Genomic DNA, 21,028 nt, shown 5'->3' on the forward strand with positions numbered 1-21,028 from the left:
ATCAGAACCCCAAATATGAGCTTGTATCCCTCCAATGTTTGTAAACAATGTAAATGTAAACAAACACTATATGGTTAAAACTATCATTTTTGATATCATGGATGGTCAGGCCTTGCATCCATAGCTCTGTCTTTAGAATTTGAGAGTGGTTACATTTATCCAGCCCCATCCCTAAGCTTTTTACCGGAACAGGGGCGGGGAGAACACTATTGTTTTTTTAGGAGAGTCGAGATAACCGCAGTATACTGATGTGTCCTTTCTCTCTCTCTTTGTCCGTCTGTCTGCTGTGCTGGCCGACACAACCCCCCCAGGCAAGCTGAAGGAGTGGTCCCTGGTGCTTTATGGCACCTCTGTGCACCCGTACTCCGCCATGCGCAGCGACAAGCCCCGCTCGGCCGAGCCCCCTGCAGACGAAGAGTTCACTGAGGAGTACAACGGTGAGTGGGGAAGATGGCGGAGGGAGGAACTGTAAGGAAAAAGAGATGGAGGACAGAATACCAGAATCCTGTTATAAGGGAGACTTAGTAGGATAAGGGGGGAGCAAACGGAGGAGAGACTAAGTGGGAAGGAAAAAGGATCCAGAGCCAGGCACTTACACCAAATGAACCTATGCAGAATAAACATTTGATTCTCTCTACCTCTGTTCTCTCTACCGCTCTGTCTGTTCTCTGACTCTCTGTTTGCTACCTCTTTATTGTTCATCTCTCGCACTACCTTGAGCCGCTTCCCTTTGCAGATCTCTGTACGTTTTTCTGTTTTCTCCCTACCTCTCGCTCTGTTCTCTCCTTTACTTTCTACCCATCTGTTCTTTCTGTCTCTGTTCTCTCCTTCACTTGCTACCCCGTTCTGTTAGCTCCCTCTTCTCTGTTCTCTCTCTTTACCTCTGTGGGTTCCCTCTCTCGTAAAATAATAATAATAATTTGGTGGGTGCTTATACACTGAGTACAAAACCTGCTCTTTCCATGACTTAGACTGACCAGGTGAATCCAGGTGAGAGCTATGATCCCTTATTGATGTCACTTGTTAAATCCACTTCAGTCAGTGTAGATGAAGGGGAGGAGACGACAGGTTAGAGAATGATGTTTAAGCCTTGAGACAATTGACACATGGATTGTGTATGTGTGCCGTTCAGAGGGTGAATGGGCAAGACAAAAGATTGAAGTGCCTTTGAACGGGGGTATGGTAGTAAGTGCCACCGGTTTGTGTCAAGAACTGCAATGCTGCTGGGTTTTCACGCTCAACAGTTGTGTGTGTCAAGAATGGTCCCCCCCCAAAGGACATCCAGCCAGCTTGACACAACTGTGGGAAGCATTGGAGAAACCTCCGGAGAGTGGGGTCACGGCCAGGCTCCGCTGTCGTCAACGGCGACTCTGGAGCAGTTAGGGATACACAACCTTTCGGTTACTGACCCCACACTCTAACCTCTAGGCTACCTGCTGCCCAATGTGAGCATATTTGAGGTTACAGTGAGGCAGCTGATACTCATTAGCCTGTTTGATAAGCCACAGCACACAGCCATGGCAACAGAACATAAACGCCCCCAACTTTTATGCGCTCGTTAGACATAACATTCTCCTGCCTTCAGCACAACAAGGAACACCTTACACACTCACTGGATGGAATACCAGTCACCTCCCTTTAGTCTGTTTTTGTCTCATTCATAAAGTCTCCACCCTTGTAACATGAGAAACTACAGTACCCATAATGCTCTGTTTAACAAATCTTCTTTTCCAGGGCTCTGTGACAGTGAGTGCAACGAGAATGGCTGTGAAGGCCCCGGACCTCACCAGTGCATCAACTGCCTCCATTACTTCCTCAAGTTCAAGAACAACACCAGGTTAGCATGTCCGTGTTCTGGCTTCCTCCTGCAGTCATGTTCATTAGACACCAAATGAAGAAAACGGATTGAAACGGGGAGGGACTTCCACTCTTGTCCCCATTTTTAAAAACAGCTTTAAAACATTTTGTTGGTGGGGCCCTCTGAATTCACCAACATCGGATAACATGTTCATGATTTAGGCGATAGTCATTGGTCGGACTGCAGTTTTACGAATGTTTCACCTCCCTTCTCTCACTCATTTGCACTGATTTTGAAGTGGGTGGTTTACCCCGATCATTGACACGCAGTGAGAACAGTCGTGACGAGGGTGGTGTTCAGTACGGCGCACCGTAAACGCAACGTTTTGTGAAACTAATATCTGTGTGAGGAGGAGGGAGGTTGAGTGGTGTGATCGTGGGAGGTGGGGATTGAAGTCCACTGTAATTACCTGTTGTCGTCTTTGCGAGCAGCCGAACACCGTGCACTAATAAACAAGAAGCCTGCAGGTACCTGGAAGACAGCCTGTGAGGGCTTGGCTGCTCTGTTTTGTTCTGTAAAATGCCATCATTAGCCCTCCTAAGAACACAGTGTTTTCCCACTACTTCCAACCCCTGAGTGCTGGAGTGGGGGTTTGGGAACAGAGGGGGTGGGGTCGTTTTAATGCTCATAATTATATCCCTATGTTTCCCTTTGATGACCTCGCCAAACTGGTGGGGTTGGCGGGGGAGGGTAAGCCAACGTGGGAGAGAAATTTTGGAGCACATGGTTTCACCTTTTAAAAAAAAAAAAAAAAATTTTAACCGTGTGAGAGCGAAGACTGCAAAGGAGGTTTATGGAGTCATCTCTGCAGATGTGCGTTAAAAGAATGCACCTGTTCACCGTACTGAAACGCACACTCCCAACGCACACACTCGACTCTCAAATCCAGCCCTATAAGCCGATACGCGCACAAACATATGATGTGTTTAACTTCAGGCCGTGAACTTTGTCTGCTCCCCCAGGGGGAGAGGGGTTGTTATTCTGGAATCGTGTGGATTGAGGATTTATCACAGTGGTCAGAGTGCAAAAATCCAGCCTCGCACTCAGTTTCTTTTCTCCAGCCTGTTCCCGTAAGCCGATAACCGCAATGATAACGACGCATATTTCTCCTCTCTGTCCTCCCCTCCCTCCATCTGTATCTTCCCTCTCTCTCCTCTCCTCCCTCTCTCCGCCGCAGGACGTGCGTGTCAGAGTGTCCCTCCGGGTTTTTCCGCGACGACAAGAAGCGCTGTAAGAAGTGTTCTTCTCTGTGTGAGACATGTGTTGGTAGTCGTAGCGACCAGTGCTCCACCTGCAGGCCGGGCTTCCACCTTAACGAGGGTTCCAACACCTGCGTGGCCAGCTGTGTGGACGGCTTCTATCTGGACCACGGCAAGTCCAGGTCTCCACACACACACACACACACACACACACAATTCTAATATAGGCCTCGAAGTCTGAAGAACTTCCAGTTTTCTTTTCTCCCTGGTAAGCGGTGGATTGATTTGATTGATTGAACCAGCCCCAGAGCAGAGGGGAAGTATGAAAACCAGCAGAGCTGAAAACTTTGAGGCCCAGATTTGAACTCCCTCACTCACCTCTGACCCCCACACCAATCCTCCTAACGGTCCCAATGCCTCTTTGGTCCCTATGTGACTAGACGTTGTCTTCTCTCATGTTACAGATTCCAACATGTGCAGGAGATGCAACGAAATCTGCAAGAAGTGCATCACGTCTAATATCTGCACAGAATGCAAACCAGGGATGAGGTACGCCAAGCCAAACCCACTTTCCAACATCCCCTTCCTCGCTGCTGGTTTCTAGTAGTAGTCGAATCACCAAACAGTCCAGTGATCCATTTTGACATGTCTCGTGGAGTTTTTGGTGGCTTTTGATCATCTTGATTACCGTTCCAGTTAGATCGAGGGCAAAACACTTTGAAGCCTCTCAGAACGTTGTGGTCTTTGAACCCAGCCTGACTCGGGTTGCTTCTGCTAGTGTTCAGTGCTGTCTGAGACAGAGGTGGAAACGTGTGCAGTAATCCTTCCGAATGCCGCAAGACCACAGACAGTCACTCCTCTTCACCATTCACAGGAAAGAGGGAGGACAGAAACCCAAATCCTTTCTGGGAAATGGAACTAATATAACCCAGTCCAGCTGTTTTTCAGCTCAGTGCACCACAGAAACATGTCCTCACAGCAACTTCTCAGAATGAGGTTTAGAACCTGCTGTTCTTGAACAGACTTTTCTGTACAATTCTCTCTAGCCGTTCCAAGTATTTTAACTATTCCACAGCTAGCACACCTGATTCAACTTGTCAACTAATCATCAAACCCTTGAAAAGGCGAATCAGATGAGTTAGTTCAGGGCTACAACAAAATGTTTTGAAATGTGTGGGGGGGGTCCCAGAGGAGGGATTTAAAAACAACTGGACTATGTATAGTGTCTGATTTTTTTCATGTCAGACTAATGTAGGAGAAAGAGAGACTGGTTGCTAGAGCGGTGCGTTGTGTGATTGTGTAATTCAGTGTATTGCTCTCTCCAGTCTTCAGGGGAATAGATGTCAGATGACCTGTGACCCTGGGACCTACTATAATGGCCACAGGAGGACCTGCGTGCCGTGCCACCAAGTGTGTGCCACCTGTGCAGGTGACGCTCCTTTCACAAAGTAAAGATGGGGCCTACTACTACTCAGTTGCCCAAAGTAAATTTCTATCTTTTTCCCCAAAGTGAAGTCTCTGCACTGCTCACCGTCTCTCTGCAGGCACGGGGATGGAGGCGTGTATCAAGTGTGCAGAGAGCTACTTAATGGAGGAGTGGCGCTGTGTGTCCACCTGCAGCGTGGGATACTACATGGCCGAGCAGACCTTGGACAATGGCGACGTCAACAAGTCCTGCAGGAAGTGAGTCGGATTGACGCGCACAAATTCCACACCTTCCACTTCCTCCTCTCTTTTGACACCACCTCCCTACAAACCTGGCATGTTTATCCTGGCATCTTTAACTGACTCAAACCGGCCTATAATCTTTCAAACATCTGTCCTATATCTATGGTCCCTTAAACCGTCTGTTTCCTCCTTTAATCCTCTACCTCTACTCACAGGCTTTGTGGAAAGTGTGCCTTCTATTGCCCAAACTTTAGCTCTAGCCCCCCTCCCCCAGGTGTGACCACAGCTGCTACTCCTGCACAGGGCCCGGCGAGACGAACTGCAGCACCTGTGTGAACGGCTATAACCTAGAGGCAGGAGTGTGTGTGGTCAGCACCATCTGCAAAGATGGTGAGTACTAGAAACCCCTCTAATGTATGTCATAGACTCTCTTATTTCAGGAGCTCCTTCTAGCGGTGGCTGGTCACTGCGCAGGTCGCAGCTTCCTTAGACTTCCGTAGACTTTCTTAGCTCTCCCCTCTTATCTAGGTTCCTTCCTATCTGTCCCTCACCCCCTCATCTGTCACATTCTCTCCTTATCGCTCTTTTCCATATTCTCTCCTCCCTTTTTAGTAGGCCCTTTTTTTTTGTCGGTATCTTTTGCTCGTGTATTCACTCATACCTAATCTATCCCAATCTCTTTATTTATTTATTTAAAAAAAAAAACATTTTGTCTAAATTGTGCACGTTTTAAAATGTTTTTGCCATCCCGGTGACGCAGCTAACCTTTTCACCCCTAGCCTAACAGGGCCCATTTGCCTGCGAGACATGGTGTTTGTGAGTCGTGACCCTAGAGTTGAAAAGAAAGCCCCGCCCCTATTTTTTGCCATTATTGCGTCTGAACGCCTGGGCAACGGCGTTAAGGCCAATCCATTTCTTTGCCTTCCGCTTTTATGGGAAGTGTTTTTGTACTGTATTTGATAAAACAGGATGTGTGGCATCTCGATGGTCAAGAACTTTCTTAAGATGTTCTGATTTTGTATTCAAAGTGTCATCCCCAGTCTGTCCATGACCCACTGAGACCAAGAGAAAGTGTTTTATTGACTATCTGGTAATGAACCACTTCAGCTTGTAACCAACTCAAGACTCTCTTTGTTTTTGAGCGCACTAAAAGTTTAAATGTCCATTATTTTAAATTGAGGTTACAACAGACTGGCGACCCACTTTTTGTGTGCAAAGTCACATCTCTGATGAAAAATCACTTGAAATTGTCCCTGTTTGAAACTGATTGAAATGTTTTTTTCTATTTTTCCCAAAAATGTCTTTTTTTTTTTTTTTAACTTTCTGACATGGATCCAATCATTCCCGCTGGACTGCAATCTTTCCCCGCCAATGATCATCACATCTCTGATGGATCAAAATCTGTCACCTGACCCCTCTCCTGACCAATCCCACGGTTCTGTGTGTCATCATCCCCATCTCTTCTTCCTGGTCTGTGGAAAGCAAATGAAGAGTCTTGGGCGGAAGGCAGTTTCTGTGTGCTTGTAAAAAAGAACAATCTTTGCCAGAGGAAAGTGCTGCAGCAACTGTGCTGTAGAACATGCTCGCTAAAGGGTGACTGGACATCCCGCGAAGGGGATGTGGGGGGGGGGGCACCCCTCTGCCCCAGCCTGCTCACTCAGTTACATAATTTATAAGAAAATATGTGCCTCTTAAGGGACTACGTCGGAGGTGTGATGACAGAACTACAACAAACCTACCTTTTTCCTGTTCTGGGACATGTGGTCAGGGCGACAGTAGCAACTGGGCCTTACTAAAAAAAATTAAAACAAATAATGTGTCGGTATTTTGTGACCAAAGCATCGATGCCAAAATAATTGTACCCTTTTCCAGTGTAGGTTGCAGCAGGAACCTTGTGAATCTGTTTCCCTTCGTGTTCCCCTCCTCGTCAAGATTAACGATGCACAGGTGAAAGCTGATGAACGTACCAACTCTCGGCTGTGTGTTTGTAAATAAACTTAAAAGCTCACTCAATAATGTGAAAACTGTCTGGGTTAAGTTTGCTATCTGCCAAGTGAGGATACATGTGCACATGAACGCACGCGGACGCACACAGCAGGATTGTGCAAACACTTGAATTGATAGTTGCGAAAGTCATGTCCCCATTCTACATGCAGCCATTGTGTGCCACAGGAAATAGAGGTTGCTGAACTGTCATCTATGTTTCAGGTAGTGTGTGCGTGTGAGATTTTTTTTTTTACAGGTACCTTTGACTCACTTAGGTTCTGACAAATCATTCCACACTACATTACATCAAATCGGGGTCATGTTTATTAGGCACAAAACGTAAGAAAACTGACTTAAACAGGTAGGGACTACCTGATCTCGTCCAATAGGAAACACTTGTTTTTTTTTTGGTACACTTTGTTTTCATTGCGTGCCCTAATGAACAAGACCCATATCTTACTGCTACATGAGACTATGGGGCCATTGCACTTTCACAAACAGCAGCACTATCAGGGCTTTATTCCACAACATTGCACGGTTATGTCATTGCATTCAAGCAGAGTTGGTACTGTATTGACCTTGATCATGTAACAATTTTGATATGATAGATGTTTTCGGTGGACTTCATTTAAATGTTATTGTATCCTTGCGAGCTGCCACACATTCAAGACATGTCCATGACACTTTAGCAAACGGCATGCATTTCATCAAGGTCATGCTCATTAGGCACCAAACGGAAGAGAACAGATTGCATGACGTATTGAAATGTTTTCTGTTGCGTGCTCTGATGAACACGACTCAGGTTGTAAGCGCCCTCTGAGAGTCCATGACAATGGTTGGTGCTGCAAAATGTAACCACGGTCTGTCTCTGTCACAAACAGGCTATGGGACTCAACTTTGTAGTGGTTGAGAAAGACCTGTTGATACATCCTGTTCTAGAATGAATACTGAGGTGGATACAGCACTGTATTCCAATAAAGATTCTTAATGTGGGTTTGTACCTTTTGAACAATTACTGTAGTTGTATTGATTTATCATTTGATTTGAAATAAAAATTGATTGATCCCTTTGGATGAACAAAAATGTATTCTTGGTCATTGTTGAAGATTACTTAGATTTGATTAGTTGATATCAGAGTACTATGTTGTTTTTATTGGACACCAGTGTCAATGTTGTTTATATATTAATGGAATTACTCAATGTTTTTTTTTTATTCAAATGGTTGATCTGTTAATCTTTTTGTCGTTTTTTTCTGCTAGGCTCCGTTGGTCATTTATGGTCGTTGTGAACGTAATCATTTCCCACTTCATTCAGGTCATGTTTATTAGACATAAAATGGAAAAATAACTAGGTGAAACAGGGAGGGTCTACCTGGACTTGTTTTTATAAGAAATGCACATTTTAGTTTTACATGATGAAAAGTTCTAAACAGTTTTCTGTCGTGAGCCCTAATGAACACAACACTGGTTGTATGATAAACCTCCCAGCCTGTTCCTTACTCAACATGTTCCTGTAAGTTACAATTATATTAGATACACCCTGTATTTGGTCCCATTAGCAGACATTTTTATCCGAAGAGACTTTTGTCCAACACAGAATTTAAAAATCTACACTTTTTAATAGTTTTTTTTTGCCATGCAGCAGGGTAGCTAACTACTGGAACTACACACAACAATTTTTGTAAAAAGAAAATAATGGGTGAAGTAGGCAAATTATTACATTTTTCGGCATCAGCTAATGGCTGTTACGTAGACCGATCACTACCCGCTCGCCCGTCCAGCATCACTACTCTGGGCGGCTCTGACTTAGAATATGTGTACAACTATAAATACCAAGGTGTCTGGTTAGACTAAACTATCCTTCCAGACTCACAGTAAGCATCTCCAATCCAAAATTAAATCTAGATTCGGCTTCCTATATCGCAACAAAGCACCCTGCCAAACGAACCATCCTACCGATCCTCGACTTCGGTGATGTCATCTATAAAATAGCCTCCAACACTCTACTCAACAAACTGGATAAGGTCTATCACAGTGCCATCCGTTTTGTCACCAAAGCCCCATACACTACCCACCATGGGGCGCCAGGGTAGCCTAGTGGTTAGAGCGTTGGATTAGTAACCGAAAGGTTGCAAGTTCGAATCCCCGAGCTGACAAGGTACACATCTGTCGTTCTGCCCCTGAACAGGCAGTTAACCCACTGTTCCTAGGCAGTCATTGAAAATAAGAATTTGTTCTTAACTGACTTGCCTAGTAAAATAAAGGTTAACATTAACACTTCATATCGTCGCCAAACCCACTGGCTACAGGTTATCTACAAGTCTCTGCTAGGTAAAGCCCTGCCTTATCTCCGCTCACTGGTCACCATAGCAGCACCCACTCATAGCACGCGCTCCAGCAGGTATATCTCACTGTTCACCCCCAAAGCCATTTCCTCCTTTGCTCGTCTTTCCTTCCAGTTCTCTGCTGCCAATGACTGGAACAAACTGCAAAAATCTCTGAAGCTGGAGACTCGGATCTCCCTCACTAGCTTTAAGTACCAGCTGTCAGAGCAGCTCACAGATCACTGCACCTGTACATAGCCCATCTGTAAACAGCCCATCTATCTACCTACCTCATCCCCATACAGTATGTATTTATTTATCTTGCTCCTTTGCACCCCAGTATCTCTACTTGCACATTCATCTTCTGCACATCTACCATTCCAGTGTTCAATTGCTGTATTGTAATTACTTCACCACCATGGCCTATTTATTGCCTTAACTCCCTTAACTTACCTCATTTATACTTACTTTATATAGACGTTTTGTTTTCTTTTGTTCTACAGTATTATTGACTACGTTTTGTTTACTCCATGTGTAACTGTTGTTGTATGTGTCGAATTGCTACGCTTTATCTTGTCCAGGTCGCAGTTGCAAATGAGAACTTGTTCTCAACTAGCCTACCTGGTTAAATAAAGGTAAAATAAAACCCCCTACATAAATGGTAAATCTAGTCAAACACTTCATGGCCTCTATTAAAAAGAGGATCCCCTTTAGCTTTCTATAGGCTAGGCCTACTATATTTATTTCTCTACTTTCCTAATATTAAGCACATTGCTTCTCTTTACAACAGGAGTATAGCCTACTTGACTGGCATGAAAGTGAACCACGCGAAAAGCATCCTCCGTTCCCTCTTTAAGTACATAGATGACGTGTCTTTTTCCGCTGCCCCTGTTTCGAGACAGGTGCATGATTATGGTCCATTCTAAATCAAAACACATTTCACACATGTACAGTACCAGTCAAAAGTTCGGACACAACTACTTATTCAAGGGTTTACATTTTTTCTACATTGTAGAATATTAGCGAAAGCATCAAAACTATGAAATAACACATGGAATCATGTAGTAACCAAAAAAAAAGTGTTAAACAAATCAAAATATATTTGAGATTCTTCAAAGTAGCCACCCTTTGCCTTGATGACAGCTTTGCACACTCTTGGCATTCTCTCAACCAGCTTCATTTCAATTAGCAGGTGTGCCTTGTTAAAAGTAAATTTGTCGAATTTCGTTAATGCATTTGAGCCAATCAATTGTGTTGTGACAAGGTAGGGGTGGTATACAGAAGATAGCCCTATTTGGTAAAAGGCCAAGTCCATACTATGGCATGAACAGCTCAAATAATTTATTTAACATTTAACTAGGCAAGTCGGTTAAGAACAAATTCCTATTTACAATGACGGCCAAACCCAGACGACGCTGGGCCAATTGTGCGTCTCCCTATGGGACTCCCAATCACTGCCGGATGTGATAGAGCCTAGATTAGAACCAGGGACTGTAGTGACACCTCTTGCACTGAGATGCAGTGCCTTAGACCACTGCACCACTCGGGAGCAAAGAGAAACAACAGTCCATTACTTTAAGACATGAAGGTCAGTCAATGTGGAACATTTCAAGAACTTTGAGTAGTGCAGTCGCAAAAGCCATCAAGTGCTATGAGGAAATTAGCCTCATGAGGACCGTCACAGGAAAGGAAGACCCAGAGTTACATCTGCTGCATAGAATAAGTTCATGAGAGTTAACTGCACCTCAGATTGCAGCCCAAAGAAATGCTTCACAAAGTTAAAGTAACAGACACATCTCAACTTCAACTGTTTAGAGGAGACTGCGTGAGTCAGGCCTTCATGGTCGAATGGCTGCAAAGAAACCACTACTAAAGGACATAAATAATAAGAAGAGACTTGCTAGTGCCAAGAAACACGAGCAGTGGACATTAGACTGGTGGAAATCTGCCCTTTCGTCTGATGAGCCCAAATTTGAGATTTTTGGTTCCAACCTCTGTGTCTTTGTGAGATGCAGAGTAGTTGAACGGATTTATCGCCGCATGTGTGGTTCCCACCGTGAAGCATGGTGGAGATGGTGTGGGGGTGCTTTGCTGGTGACACTGTAGAATTCAAGGCACTCTTAACCAGCATGATTACCACAGTATTCTGCAGCGATACACCATCCCATCAGGTTTGCGCTTAGTGGGAGTATCATTTGTTTTTGAACAGGACAATGACCCAACACACCCCCAGGCTGTGTAAGGGCTATTCTCTCCAAGAAGGAGAGTGATGGAGTGCTGCATCAGATGACCTGGCCTCCACAATCACCCGACCTCAATCCAATTGAGATGGTTTGGGATAAATTGGACCGCAGAGTGAAGGAAAAGCAGCCAACAAGTGTTCAGCATATGTGGGAACTCCTTTTAAGACTGTTGGAAAAGCATTCCAGGTGAAGCTGGTTGAGAGAATGCCAAGAGTGCGCAAAGCTGTCATCAAGGCAAAGGGTGGCTACTTTGAAGAATATAAAATATATTTTGATTTGTTTAACACTTTATTTTGGTTACTACATGATTCCTTATGTGTTATTTCATAGTTTTGATGTCTTCAATATTATTATACAATGTAGAAAATAGTAAAAATGAAGAAAAACCCCTGAATGAGTAGGTGCATCCAAACTTTTGACTGGTACTGTATATTATTTAGTATATGTAGAGATTAAATCAAGAATACTTGTGAATGATATACAGTGCATTTGGAAAGTATTCAGACCCCTTTACTTTTTCCAGGTGAACCTGGAGTATGTTTTCATCAAGGATCTATCTGTATTTTGCTCCGTTTATCTTTGCCTCCGTCCTGACTAGTCTCCCAGTCCCTGCCCCTGAAAAACATCCCAACAGCATGATTCTGCCACCACCATGCTTCGCCGTAGGGATGGTACCAGGTTTCCTCCAGACGTGACACTTGGCATTCAGGCCAAAGATTTAAATCTTGATTTAATCAGACCAGAGAATTGTTTTTCATGGTCAGAGTCCTTTAGGTGCCTGTTTGCAAACTCCAAGTGGGCTGTTATGTGCCTTTTACTGAACAGTGGCTTCCGTCTGGCCACTCTACCATAAAAGCCTGATTGGTGGAGGGCTGCAGAGATGTTTGTCCTTCTAGGAGGTTCTCCCATCTCCACAAAGGAACTCTGTAGCTCTGTCAGAGTGACCATTGGGTTCTTGGTCACCTTCCTGACCAAGGTCCTGCTCCCCTGATTGCTCAGTTTTAGTTTTAGGAAGATTCTTGGTAGTTCTAATGGAGGCCACTGTGTTCGTGGAGACCTTCAATGCTGCAGAAATGTTTTTTTTTTGTACAATTCTTCAGATCTATGCCCCAACATAATCCTGTCTCTGCTCTTCAGACAATTCCCTTGACCACCTCATGGCTTGGTTTTTCATCTGACATGCACTGTTAACTGTCAGACCTTTATATAGACATGTGTGTGCCTTTCCAAATCATGTCCAATCAATTTAATTTACCACAGATAGACTCCAATCAAGTTGTAGAAACATCTCAGGGATAATCAATGTAAACAGGATGCATCTGAGCTCAATTTCGAGTCTCATAGCAAAGGGTCTGAATATATGTAAATTAGGCATTTCTGATTTTTTATTTTAAACAATAATTTCTAAATACCTGTTTGCTTTGTCATTAACGGGTATTGTGTTTAGATAATTGTTATTTAATCCATTTTAGAATAAGGCTGTAACGTAACTAAAAAGTCAAGGGGTCTGAATACTTTCCAAATGCACTGTAAATAGGAAACCAGGTCTGGTATAAAGGGTCCATAACAGGCAGCGCAAAATGCTTTTTCTGCTGTTAGAGATTGACCTCTGAAGGTCAGCCAACTGCATCACTCCCAACAACGCCGGTTCTCCAAAGTGACACTTTCTTTCTTTCTTTCTTTGAGCGGGTATATTCTGAGTCGTTTGCGTTTGTCGAGTTTAGTTTCTCTCCCAGAGTTTTGTTCCACCCCTCCCGTGTGTGTGTGTGTTGGGGAGAGGGGTTATTTGTATGGCAGTAGCCCAGGCTCATCTGAACGGGAGCTTCTGCCCACTGTATTTACAGCACAAAGAGATGCTTATGTTTTGCCCCTGAAAACAATTCAGCTTTTCTCAGAAAGCCAGAGCACACAGTCAGCGACCTCGCACTGCTACCCTCGGAGGGCTATGACCCGCCCCCCCCACGTGTGGTAGGACATGACTGACAGAGGGTGGGGGTTGGAGTGGGGGTGTCACAGCCAACGTCACAGCCAATGTTCCCTCTAACATTGTGAAAATCCTGTGCAACTTCTGGTGTATGTTTACTGTGAACACTGAGGCTGTACCTGCTTTAAGTTAGTTTTAACAGTGGTCAAGTAGGCTATTGTGGCTATTTCATCATAACATAGGCCTACCATCAAAAACAATGGAAAAAATGCATCCCATAATATTTTAACATGGAAATAGTTGTTCTATCATTCAGGCTACAATAGCAGCCATTGTGTGGTGTTATCAGGAATCAAGGTAAGGCCCAGATGCAGACTGTCAAGATATCAATGTTTATTGTAGCAACAGGGGCAGGCAAGACAGGTCACGGCAGGCAGGGGTCGAAGATCCAGGGTAAGGCAAAGGCACAGGACGGCAGGCGGACTCCGGGTCAGGGATGGGCAGAGTTCAGTTATCCAGAGGTGGAGCAAAAGAGAGGCTGGGGAAAATGATAGGAGGGGACAGGAATAACGTTGGGTGCTTGAACGAACAAGACGAACTGGCAACAAACGGACAGAGAACAAAGGTATAAATATACAGGGGATGACAGGGAAGATGGGTGACACCTGGAGAGGGGTGGAGACAAGCACAAGGACAGGTGAAACAGATCAGGGTGTAACAGGTGTTCAGTGTAGGCCTTACATTCCATGAGTCTTTGGGAAAAAGAACACACAGGGCTTGACATTAACCTGTTTATCCACTTGTCCCAGACAAGGAGGTGACGGAAAATGTGTTGTTTGATGCAAGAAACCAATTTAGAATCCTGACTAGAACCAAAACATTTGATCATATTACTCCAGTGCTAGCCTCCCTACACTGGCTTCCTGTCAAGGCAAGGGCTGATTTCAAGGTTTTACTGCTAACCTACAAAGCATTACATGGGCTTGCTCCTACCTATCTCTCTGATTTGGTCCTGCCGTACAGACCTACACGTACGCTACGGTCACAAGACGCAGGCTTCCTAATTGTCCCTAGAATTTCTAAGCAAACAGCTGGAGGCAGGGCTTTCTCCTATAGAGCTCCATTTTTATGGAATGGTCTGCCTACCCATGTGAGAGACGCAGACTCGGTCTCAACCTTTAAGTCTTTACTGAATGAAGACTCATCTCTTCAGTGGGTCATATGATTGAGTGTAGTCTGGCCCAGGAGTGTGAAGGTGAACGGAAAGGCTCTGGAGCAACGAACCGCCCTTGCTGTCTCTGCCTGGCCGGTTCCCCTCTTTCCACTGGGATTCTCTGCCTCTAACCCTATTACAGGGGCTGAGTCACTGGCTTACTAGGGCTCTTTCATACCGTCCCTAGGAGGGGTGCATCACTTGAGTGGGTTGAGTCACTGATGTGATCTTCCTGTCTGGGTTGGTGCCTCCCCCTTGGGTTGTGCCATGGCGGAGATCTTTGTGGGCTATACTCGGCCTTGTCTCAGGATGGTAAGTTGGTGGTTTAAGATATCCCTCTAGTGGTGTGGGGGCTGTGCTTGGCAAAGTGGGTGGGGTTATGTCCTTCCTGTTTGGCCTTGTCCGGGGGTGTCATCGGATGGGGCCACAGTGTCTCCTGACCCCTCCTGTCTCAGCCTCCAGTATTTATGCTGCAGTAGTTTGTGTCGGGGGGCTAGGGTCAGTTTGTTATATCTGGAGTACCTCTCCTGTCCTATCCGGTGTCCTGTGTGAATTTAAGTATGCTCTCTCTAATTCTCTCTTTCTCTCTTTCTTTCTCTCTCTCGGAGGACCTGAGCCCTAGGACCATGCCTCAGGACTACCTGACATGATGACTCCTTGCTGTCCCCAGTCCACCTGGCTGTGCTGCTGCTCCAGTTTCAACTGTTCTGCCTGAAATGTATTATTATTTGACCATGCTGGTCATTTATGAACATTTGAACATCTTGGCCATGTTCTGTTATAATCTCCACCCGGCACAGCCAGAAGAGGACTGGCCACCCCACATAGCCTGGTTCCTCTCTAGGTTTCTTCCTAGGTTTTGGCCTTTCTAGGGAGTTTTTCCTAGCCACCGTGCTTCTACACCTGCATTGCTTGCTGTTTGGGGTTTTAGGCTGGGTTTCTGTACAGCACTTTGAGATATCAGCTGATGTACGAAGGGCTATATAAATAAATTTGATTTGATTTACAAAATAAAATGCATCATTATTCCCATAACATTATTACAGAGAATCAGACAAATTATGCTACTCTTTGTCTATTGGGTACTTAGCTTATTCAAGCCAGTCTCAAAATATAGCACTGCCCCTTTAAGACAAACAATATATATTTACCTGATTTCAAATTATGTCTCACTGATTTCTGCTCTCGTAAAATCCTGGGTTTTCTGCATATTAACACTAGACGCTTATTACCTAAAATGGATCAATTGAAAGTGTGGGTTCAGAGCTCCAATCCAGATGTGTTGGTCATTACTGAGACGTGGTTAAGGAAGAGTGTTTTGAATACGGATGTTAACCTTTCTGGTTATAACCTTTTTCGGCAAGACCGATCTTCCAAAGGTTGGGGAGTGGTAAACTTTATCAAGGATCACCTTCAGTGCTCAGTTGTCTCCACCAAGTCTGTCCCCAAACAATTTGATTTGCTAGTTTTAAACATTAACCTTTCAAATAGGTCTTAGTTGACTGTTGCTGGGTGCTATCATCCTCCATCAGCCTGCCCTAGGCCTGTACCCTACCTGCCCTAAGTGCTCTCCTGGCCCCTTACACTAAGTCTGAATTTGTCCAGCTAGGTGACCTAAACTGGGACATGCTTAAACCACCTGACCAAATCCTAAAGCAATGGGACTCCCTAAATCTTTCTCAGATTATCACCAATCCCACAAGGTATGACTCCAAACACCCAGAAAAGGCTATTTTCGACCCAGGAAGCACACATTCCTGGGTCGCTCCTCTTTTCAGTTCGCTGCAGCTAGCGACTGGAACGCGCTGCAACAAACACTCAAACTGGACAGTTTATCTCAATCTCTTCATTGAAATGCTCCATCATGGACACTCTTACTGACAGTTGTGGCTGCTTTGTGTGATGTATTGCTGTCTCTACCTTCTTGCCCTTTGTGCTGTTGTCTGTGCCCAATTATGTTTGTACCATGTTTTGTGCTGCTACCATGTTGTGTTGCTACCATGCTGTGTTGTCATGTGTTGCTGCCTTGCTATGTTATTGTCTTAGGTCTCTCATTATGTAGTGTTGTCTCTCTTGTCGTGATGTGTGTTTTGTCCTATATTTATATCTATTATATTTTTATCCCAGCCCTTGTCCCCGCAGGAAGCCTTTTGCATTTTAGTAAGCCGTCATTGTAAGTAAGAATTTGTTCTTAACTGACTTGCCAAGTTAAATAAAGGTTAAATAAAAATAAATAAATAACCAGGCCATGACACTGTTGAGCTCAGTAGTATAAAAAGGGTATTTGTCATACCACAGATGTGGTATGTAGGTGTCAGGGTTGTGTAAGTATATTCTCCCTCTCTGTTTTCAGGTGAGTAACTGAGCAGGTATTGGAAATGCCACCTGCTATAAATGCACAGGTCCTGAGAAGGAGGCCCATCCAGCAGGTGAGATGGACACACTGCAGTGGATTAGAGAATGGGTCATATTCATTGGTGCACACGTCACAAAATTGCAACTGAAACTGAAAACAAGGGTCTTGTATTGGACAAGTTTAGACCTTGGAGCACCTTTTGATACACCGGATGTCTGTGAGATGACTGAGCATCATGTTATTTCGAGTATTTCGTTAAACATCACTTTGGATGTTCAGCCTTAACAACAACGAATGTTTTTATGAATGACGATGTCTGGTAGATACAAAACCAAACATACTTTTCATGTTGATATTATTATTGGAATTCTATATCAGGTAACGATTTCACGTTAACTGTGTATTATGAAGCATACATTAAAGCAATTTGATATGAGAGGGCGTGGCACAATTGCTTCTCTACAACAGAGTTACCAATTGAATGAAAACGTTCTTTTGAAAAATGTATTCATATGCTACTATTTCATCCCTCCGCGAGATTATACTGTAGTGGGCCAGTGGAGATCGCATTTGAAAATTGAAACAAATGTTGCAAAGGTCTGAGAGGCAGACGCCTAGTGATACACGGTTTGACTTTTAACCAGCAGTCCCCGTGGTTATATTTGCGGGGTGGGCGGGTTTAGGGTCATGAAATACTGTGTGAATGGAAGGCTGGTGGATGACGGGGCGGGTTGAATAAAGAGAAAACAATACCTTAAAATACCTCCATACATGTGTCATTCTTGTGCAATTTATATCTATAGCTTACACTGAGTTTAAAAAAAAAATCTCATTATTTTAGGCTATCTGGCATTAGTGCGTAGGTTAAACCTAAACGCCAATCTCCAAATGCTTTTAGAAATGGGCAGAAAAAAAGTTTAACCATGAATTTAATTGGTATTCATACATTTGTTTTTAAGGTAGAATTACTGTCATGTTATTGATGCCAAAATGAAAACCTTATTTGCACCTTCTCTATTCCAGAACCAATGGGTGTGCCTGAGTCTTATCATCTCTCAACTAGGTCAGCTGTTTCAACCTGGAACACTATTCTCCTGCTTTGGTCTTTTTCAGTCATTGCAGGAAGTCCTGAAGAGCAGGAGTGTGTGAAGCGTTTTGTCCCAGCGCAGCTCTCACACCAGACTTAAATAATCAACATACCAAATCACGGAGATAGGCTATGATTTGAAATTTGGTATGGCCTGGAACAGAAGCTTACACACACTCCTGTCATTCAGATCTGGAGCTGCCTCCCATATAAGTCATTATTCTGTACTTTGGATACAACTGGGGGGAGTATTGATATAATGCATTCTCCACTCTCAAGTTGAAGTTGAACTTGTTGACTGTTGCCATGGAGGCAGATGCTAAGAAGACAGAAGCAGCTGCGAACCAGAAATCTGCAGACGGGACAGGACTGGTCCACACCTGCCCTGTCTGTGGAGTGAGTAGTATTGGTTGATACTGAATGTGCCTTTTAGGTTTCTCTCTATGTGTAGGCTATTGTACTGGCTTGTGTGGTACAGTCTTTCATAAGTGTAGTAGTTTTCTGCATCGTATTGCTTAGTTTATCATTTGTCAACTTTGAATTCAATCTAAGACACAGATGAACTTCCTCCATTTTGTACTTGACCTTTTATAGAGGCAGACCCGAAGACATTCAAGCAGTGCTTTGAGCAAGCATCCCAAATCTCCAATGGTCCTAGTACTGGTTGATGTGCAGGCCTAAGTGACCATACACACTCAAATGGACCTACAGCTGGGTTAAGATTCTTCCATCATTCACACACAGTAGACATAGTCTAAAACACCAGGTTGTCAACAATGTTCTGTCCTCAATGCTGACGTCATCTTGTCTATGGCTCAATTTGTGGAAATGCTGTGATCACTCATCCTCTTTAAAGCTGTAATCTGTAACTTTTTGGGCGACCCAACCAAATTCACATAGAAATGTTAGTTATAGATATTTCATTATCATTGAAAGCAAGTCTAAGAAGCGGGTAGATCTGTTTTATGCGTGTTATACCTATGCTCCCTGTTCTTGAGTTTAATTTCTGCTCATTTCATTTTGGTTTTGTACACCAGCTTCAAACAGCTGAAAATACAATATTTTTGATTATGGAAAGTATATTTCAAAGCGGTTTAGATGGTACAATGATTTTCTACATTCTACCTGCTTGTTTTGTCACATAAACTGAAATTAGGCAAACTATTAGAATTTTAGCAACCAGAAAATGGCGGAGTGTTTTCTGCACAGTGCAACTTTAATATTGGGATTCACATACACACTATGACCCCGAGTTGAATGCTGCAACTGAGACCTCGACTATGACTGGCCAGGGTTTGGATATTTGTGATAATGACCTAAAAGGGGTGCAGAAGAACACCAGCACCCCATTTTATGTTTGTTCCATGGCAAACCATCTCTCTAGCTACCACTTATTCCACACTATGCCTTTTTTGGCCCATGGTCCCTCAACTTCAGACATTTTGGAACTCTCCATCTTATCTCTATAAACCCACCCTACCTTCACCCATTTCCCCTCCGCTGTTTCCTTTCACTTGTTCTTCTCCTGATTTGATGACATCTAGACCCAGTAACACATTTAAATGTGTTGTGGTGTACTGTTTTTTTAAAACTTTTTTTCACCTGTATAATGCGGTCATATTTTGCGGTACAGACTGAAAATGCAGTGCTCACAATTGACATCAGCAATATGGACCTACATTGACAAGACGGCTGTTGATATAGCTGCACTTAGTCTGGGCATCCTTGTTGTGAGTCTGTTAAGTGTTTCTCATTCTGCTGGAGTTGACCTAGTATTTTATATAAAACCTACCTTACGCATTCAGTTCTTCCATTTGTAACTCACCCACCAAAATCTCAATATGCTGTTTTACAGTTTGTGTTATTAGTGCTGGTCTAATACCTAAAATGGAAAAGCAGAAGAATCTGTGCACTCTTGGATAGTAATAATCATTCATAAGGGGGCTCTTCGATGTCCCAGGTTTGTGGCATTGGTGAATAAATCGTTTAATGTTGACTCAAATTCAGATATTTATATGTTATGTATAAAAGGCATAAGTATAATTTGTTTACTATTTTGATTTCTTTAAAACAATGTAATTGTTGGAGTTAAGGTGTTTGATGGGTGACCAGGTGGATTCTTGTCAAATAAATATGCTTACTCATTCATGATTATGGATACATTCAGCAATGAGTTAATCTGGCTTTGAATCTGCAACAGAACATGTTTATTTTAACGAGCTGCACAGCGCTGGCCTGGTTATTTATTTTTTAATTTTTTATTTAACCTTTATTTAACTAGGCAAGTCAGTTAAGAACAAATTCTTATTTACAATGACGGCCTACAAAAAATATAGGACAAAACTCACATCACGACAAGAGAGACAACACAACACAAGCTAAAGAGAGACCTAAAGACAACAACATAGCATGGCAGCAACACATGACAATACAGCATTGTAGCAACACATCATGACAACAACATGGCAGCAACACAACATGGCAGCACCACAACATGGTAGCAGAACAAAACATTATTATGCACAGACAACAACACAAAGGGTAAGAAGGTAGAGACAACAATACATCAGACATTCAATTAATTCTGAATTGCTTTAATACAGCAGTCAATTCTGACACCATGACTGAAATATATTTCACCTTATTCATATACACTGATCACAAATATAAGCACAACATGTAAAGTGTTGGTCCAATGTTTCATGAGCAGAAATAAAATATCCAAGAAATGTTCCATATGCACAAAAAGCTTATTTCTCTCAACTTTTGAACAAATTTGTTTACAACCCTGTTAGTGAGCATTTCTCGTTTGCCAAGATAATCCATCCACCTGACAGGTGTGGCATATCAAACATGATCATTACACAGGTGCTGGGGACAGTAAAAGGCCACTCTAAAATGTGAAGTTTTGTCACACAACACAATGACACAGATGTCTCAAGTTTTTAGGGAGCGTACAACTGTCATGCTGACTGCAGGACTGTCCACAGAGCTGTTGCCAGATAATTTAATGTTAATATCTCAACCATAAGCCGCCTCCAACTTCGTTTTAGAGAATTTGGCATTACATCCAAATGGACTCACAAATGCAGACCACGTGTAACCGCGCCAGCCCAGGACCTCCACATCCGGCTTCTAAACCTGCGGGATCGTCTGAGACAAGCTACCTGG

At 43.5% G+C, this 21,028-nt stretch overlaps 1 protein-coding gene across 1 annotated transcript in view; it reads left to right on the forward strand.

Annotated features, from left to right (window-relative positions):
• LOC112263262 (proprotein convertase subtilisin/kexin type 5b) overlaps window positions 1-7,794 on the forward strand; it is a 42,913-nt gene extending 35,119 nt beyond the window's left edge. Inside the window, exons 14-21 of the mRNA XM_024439339.2 lie at window positions 312-437; window positions 1,735-1,837; window positions 3,036-3,229; window positions 3,522-3,606; window positions 4,383-4,486; window positions 4,602-4,740; window positions 5,000-5,115; window positions 6,208-7,794. Of these exons, the coding sequence (XP_024295107.2) occupies window positions 312-437; window positions 1,735-1,837; window positions 3,036-3,229; window positions 3,522-3,606; window positions 4,383-4,486; window positions 4,602-4,740; window positions 5,000-5,115; window positions 6,208-6,401 (1,061 nt within the window). The 3' untranslated portion in view covers window positions 6,402-7,794. The remainder of the gene's footprint in view (window positions 1-311; window positions 438-1,734; window positions 1,838-3,035; window positions 3,230-3,521; window positions 3,607-4,382; window positions 4,487-4,601; window positions 4,741-4,999; window positions 5,116-6,207) is intronic.
• The last annotated feature ends 13,234 nt before the right edge of the window (window positions 7,795-21,028 follow it).

This window comes from Oncorhynchus tshawytscha, linkage group LG12 (assembly GCF_018296145.1).
Source record: "Oncorhynchus tshawytscha isolate Ot180627B linkage group LG12, Otsh_v2.0, whole genome shotgun sequence".
NCBI classification, from domain to species: Eukaryota; Metazoa; Chordata; class Actinopteri; order Salmoniformes; family Salmonidae; genus Oncorhynchus; species Oncorhynchus tshawytscha.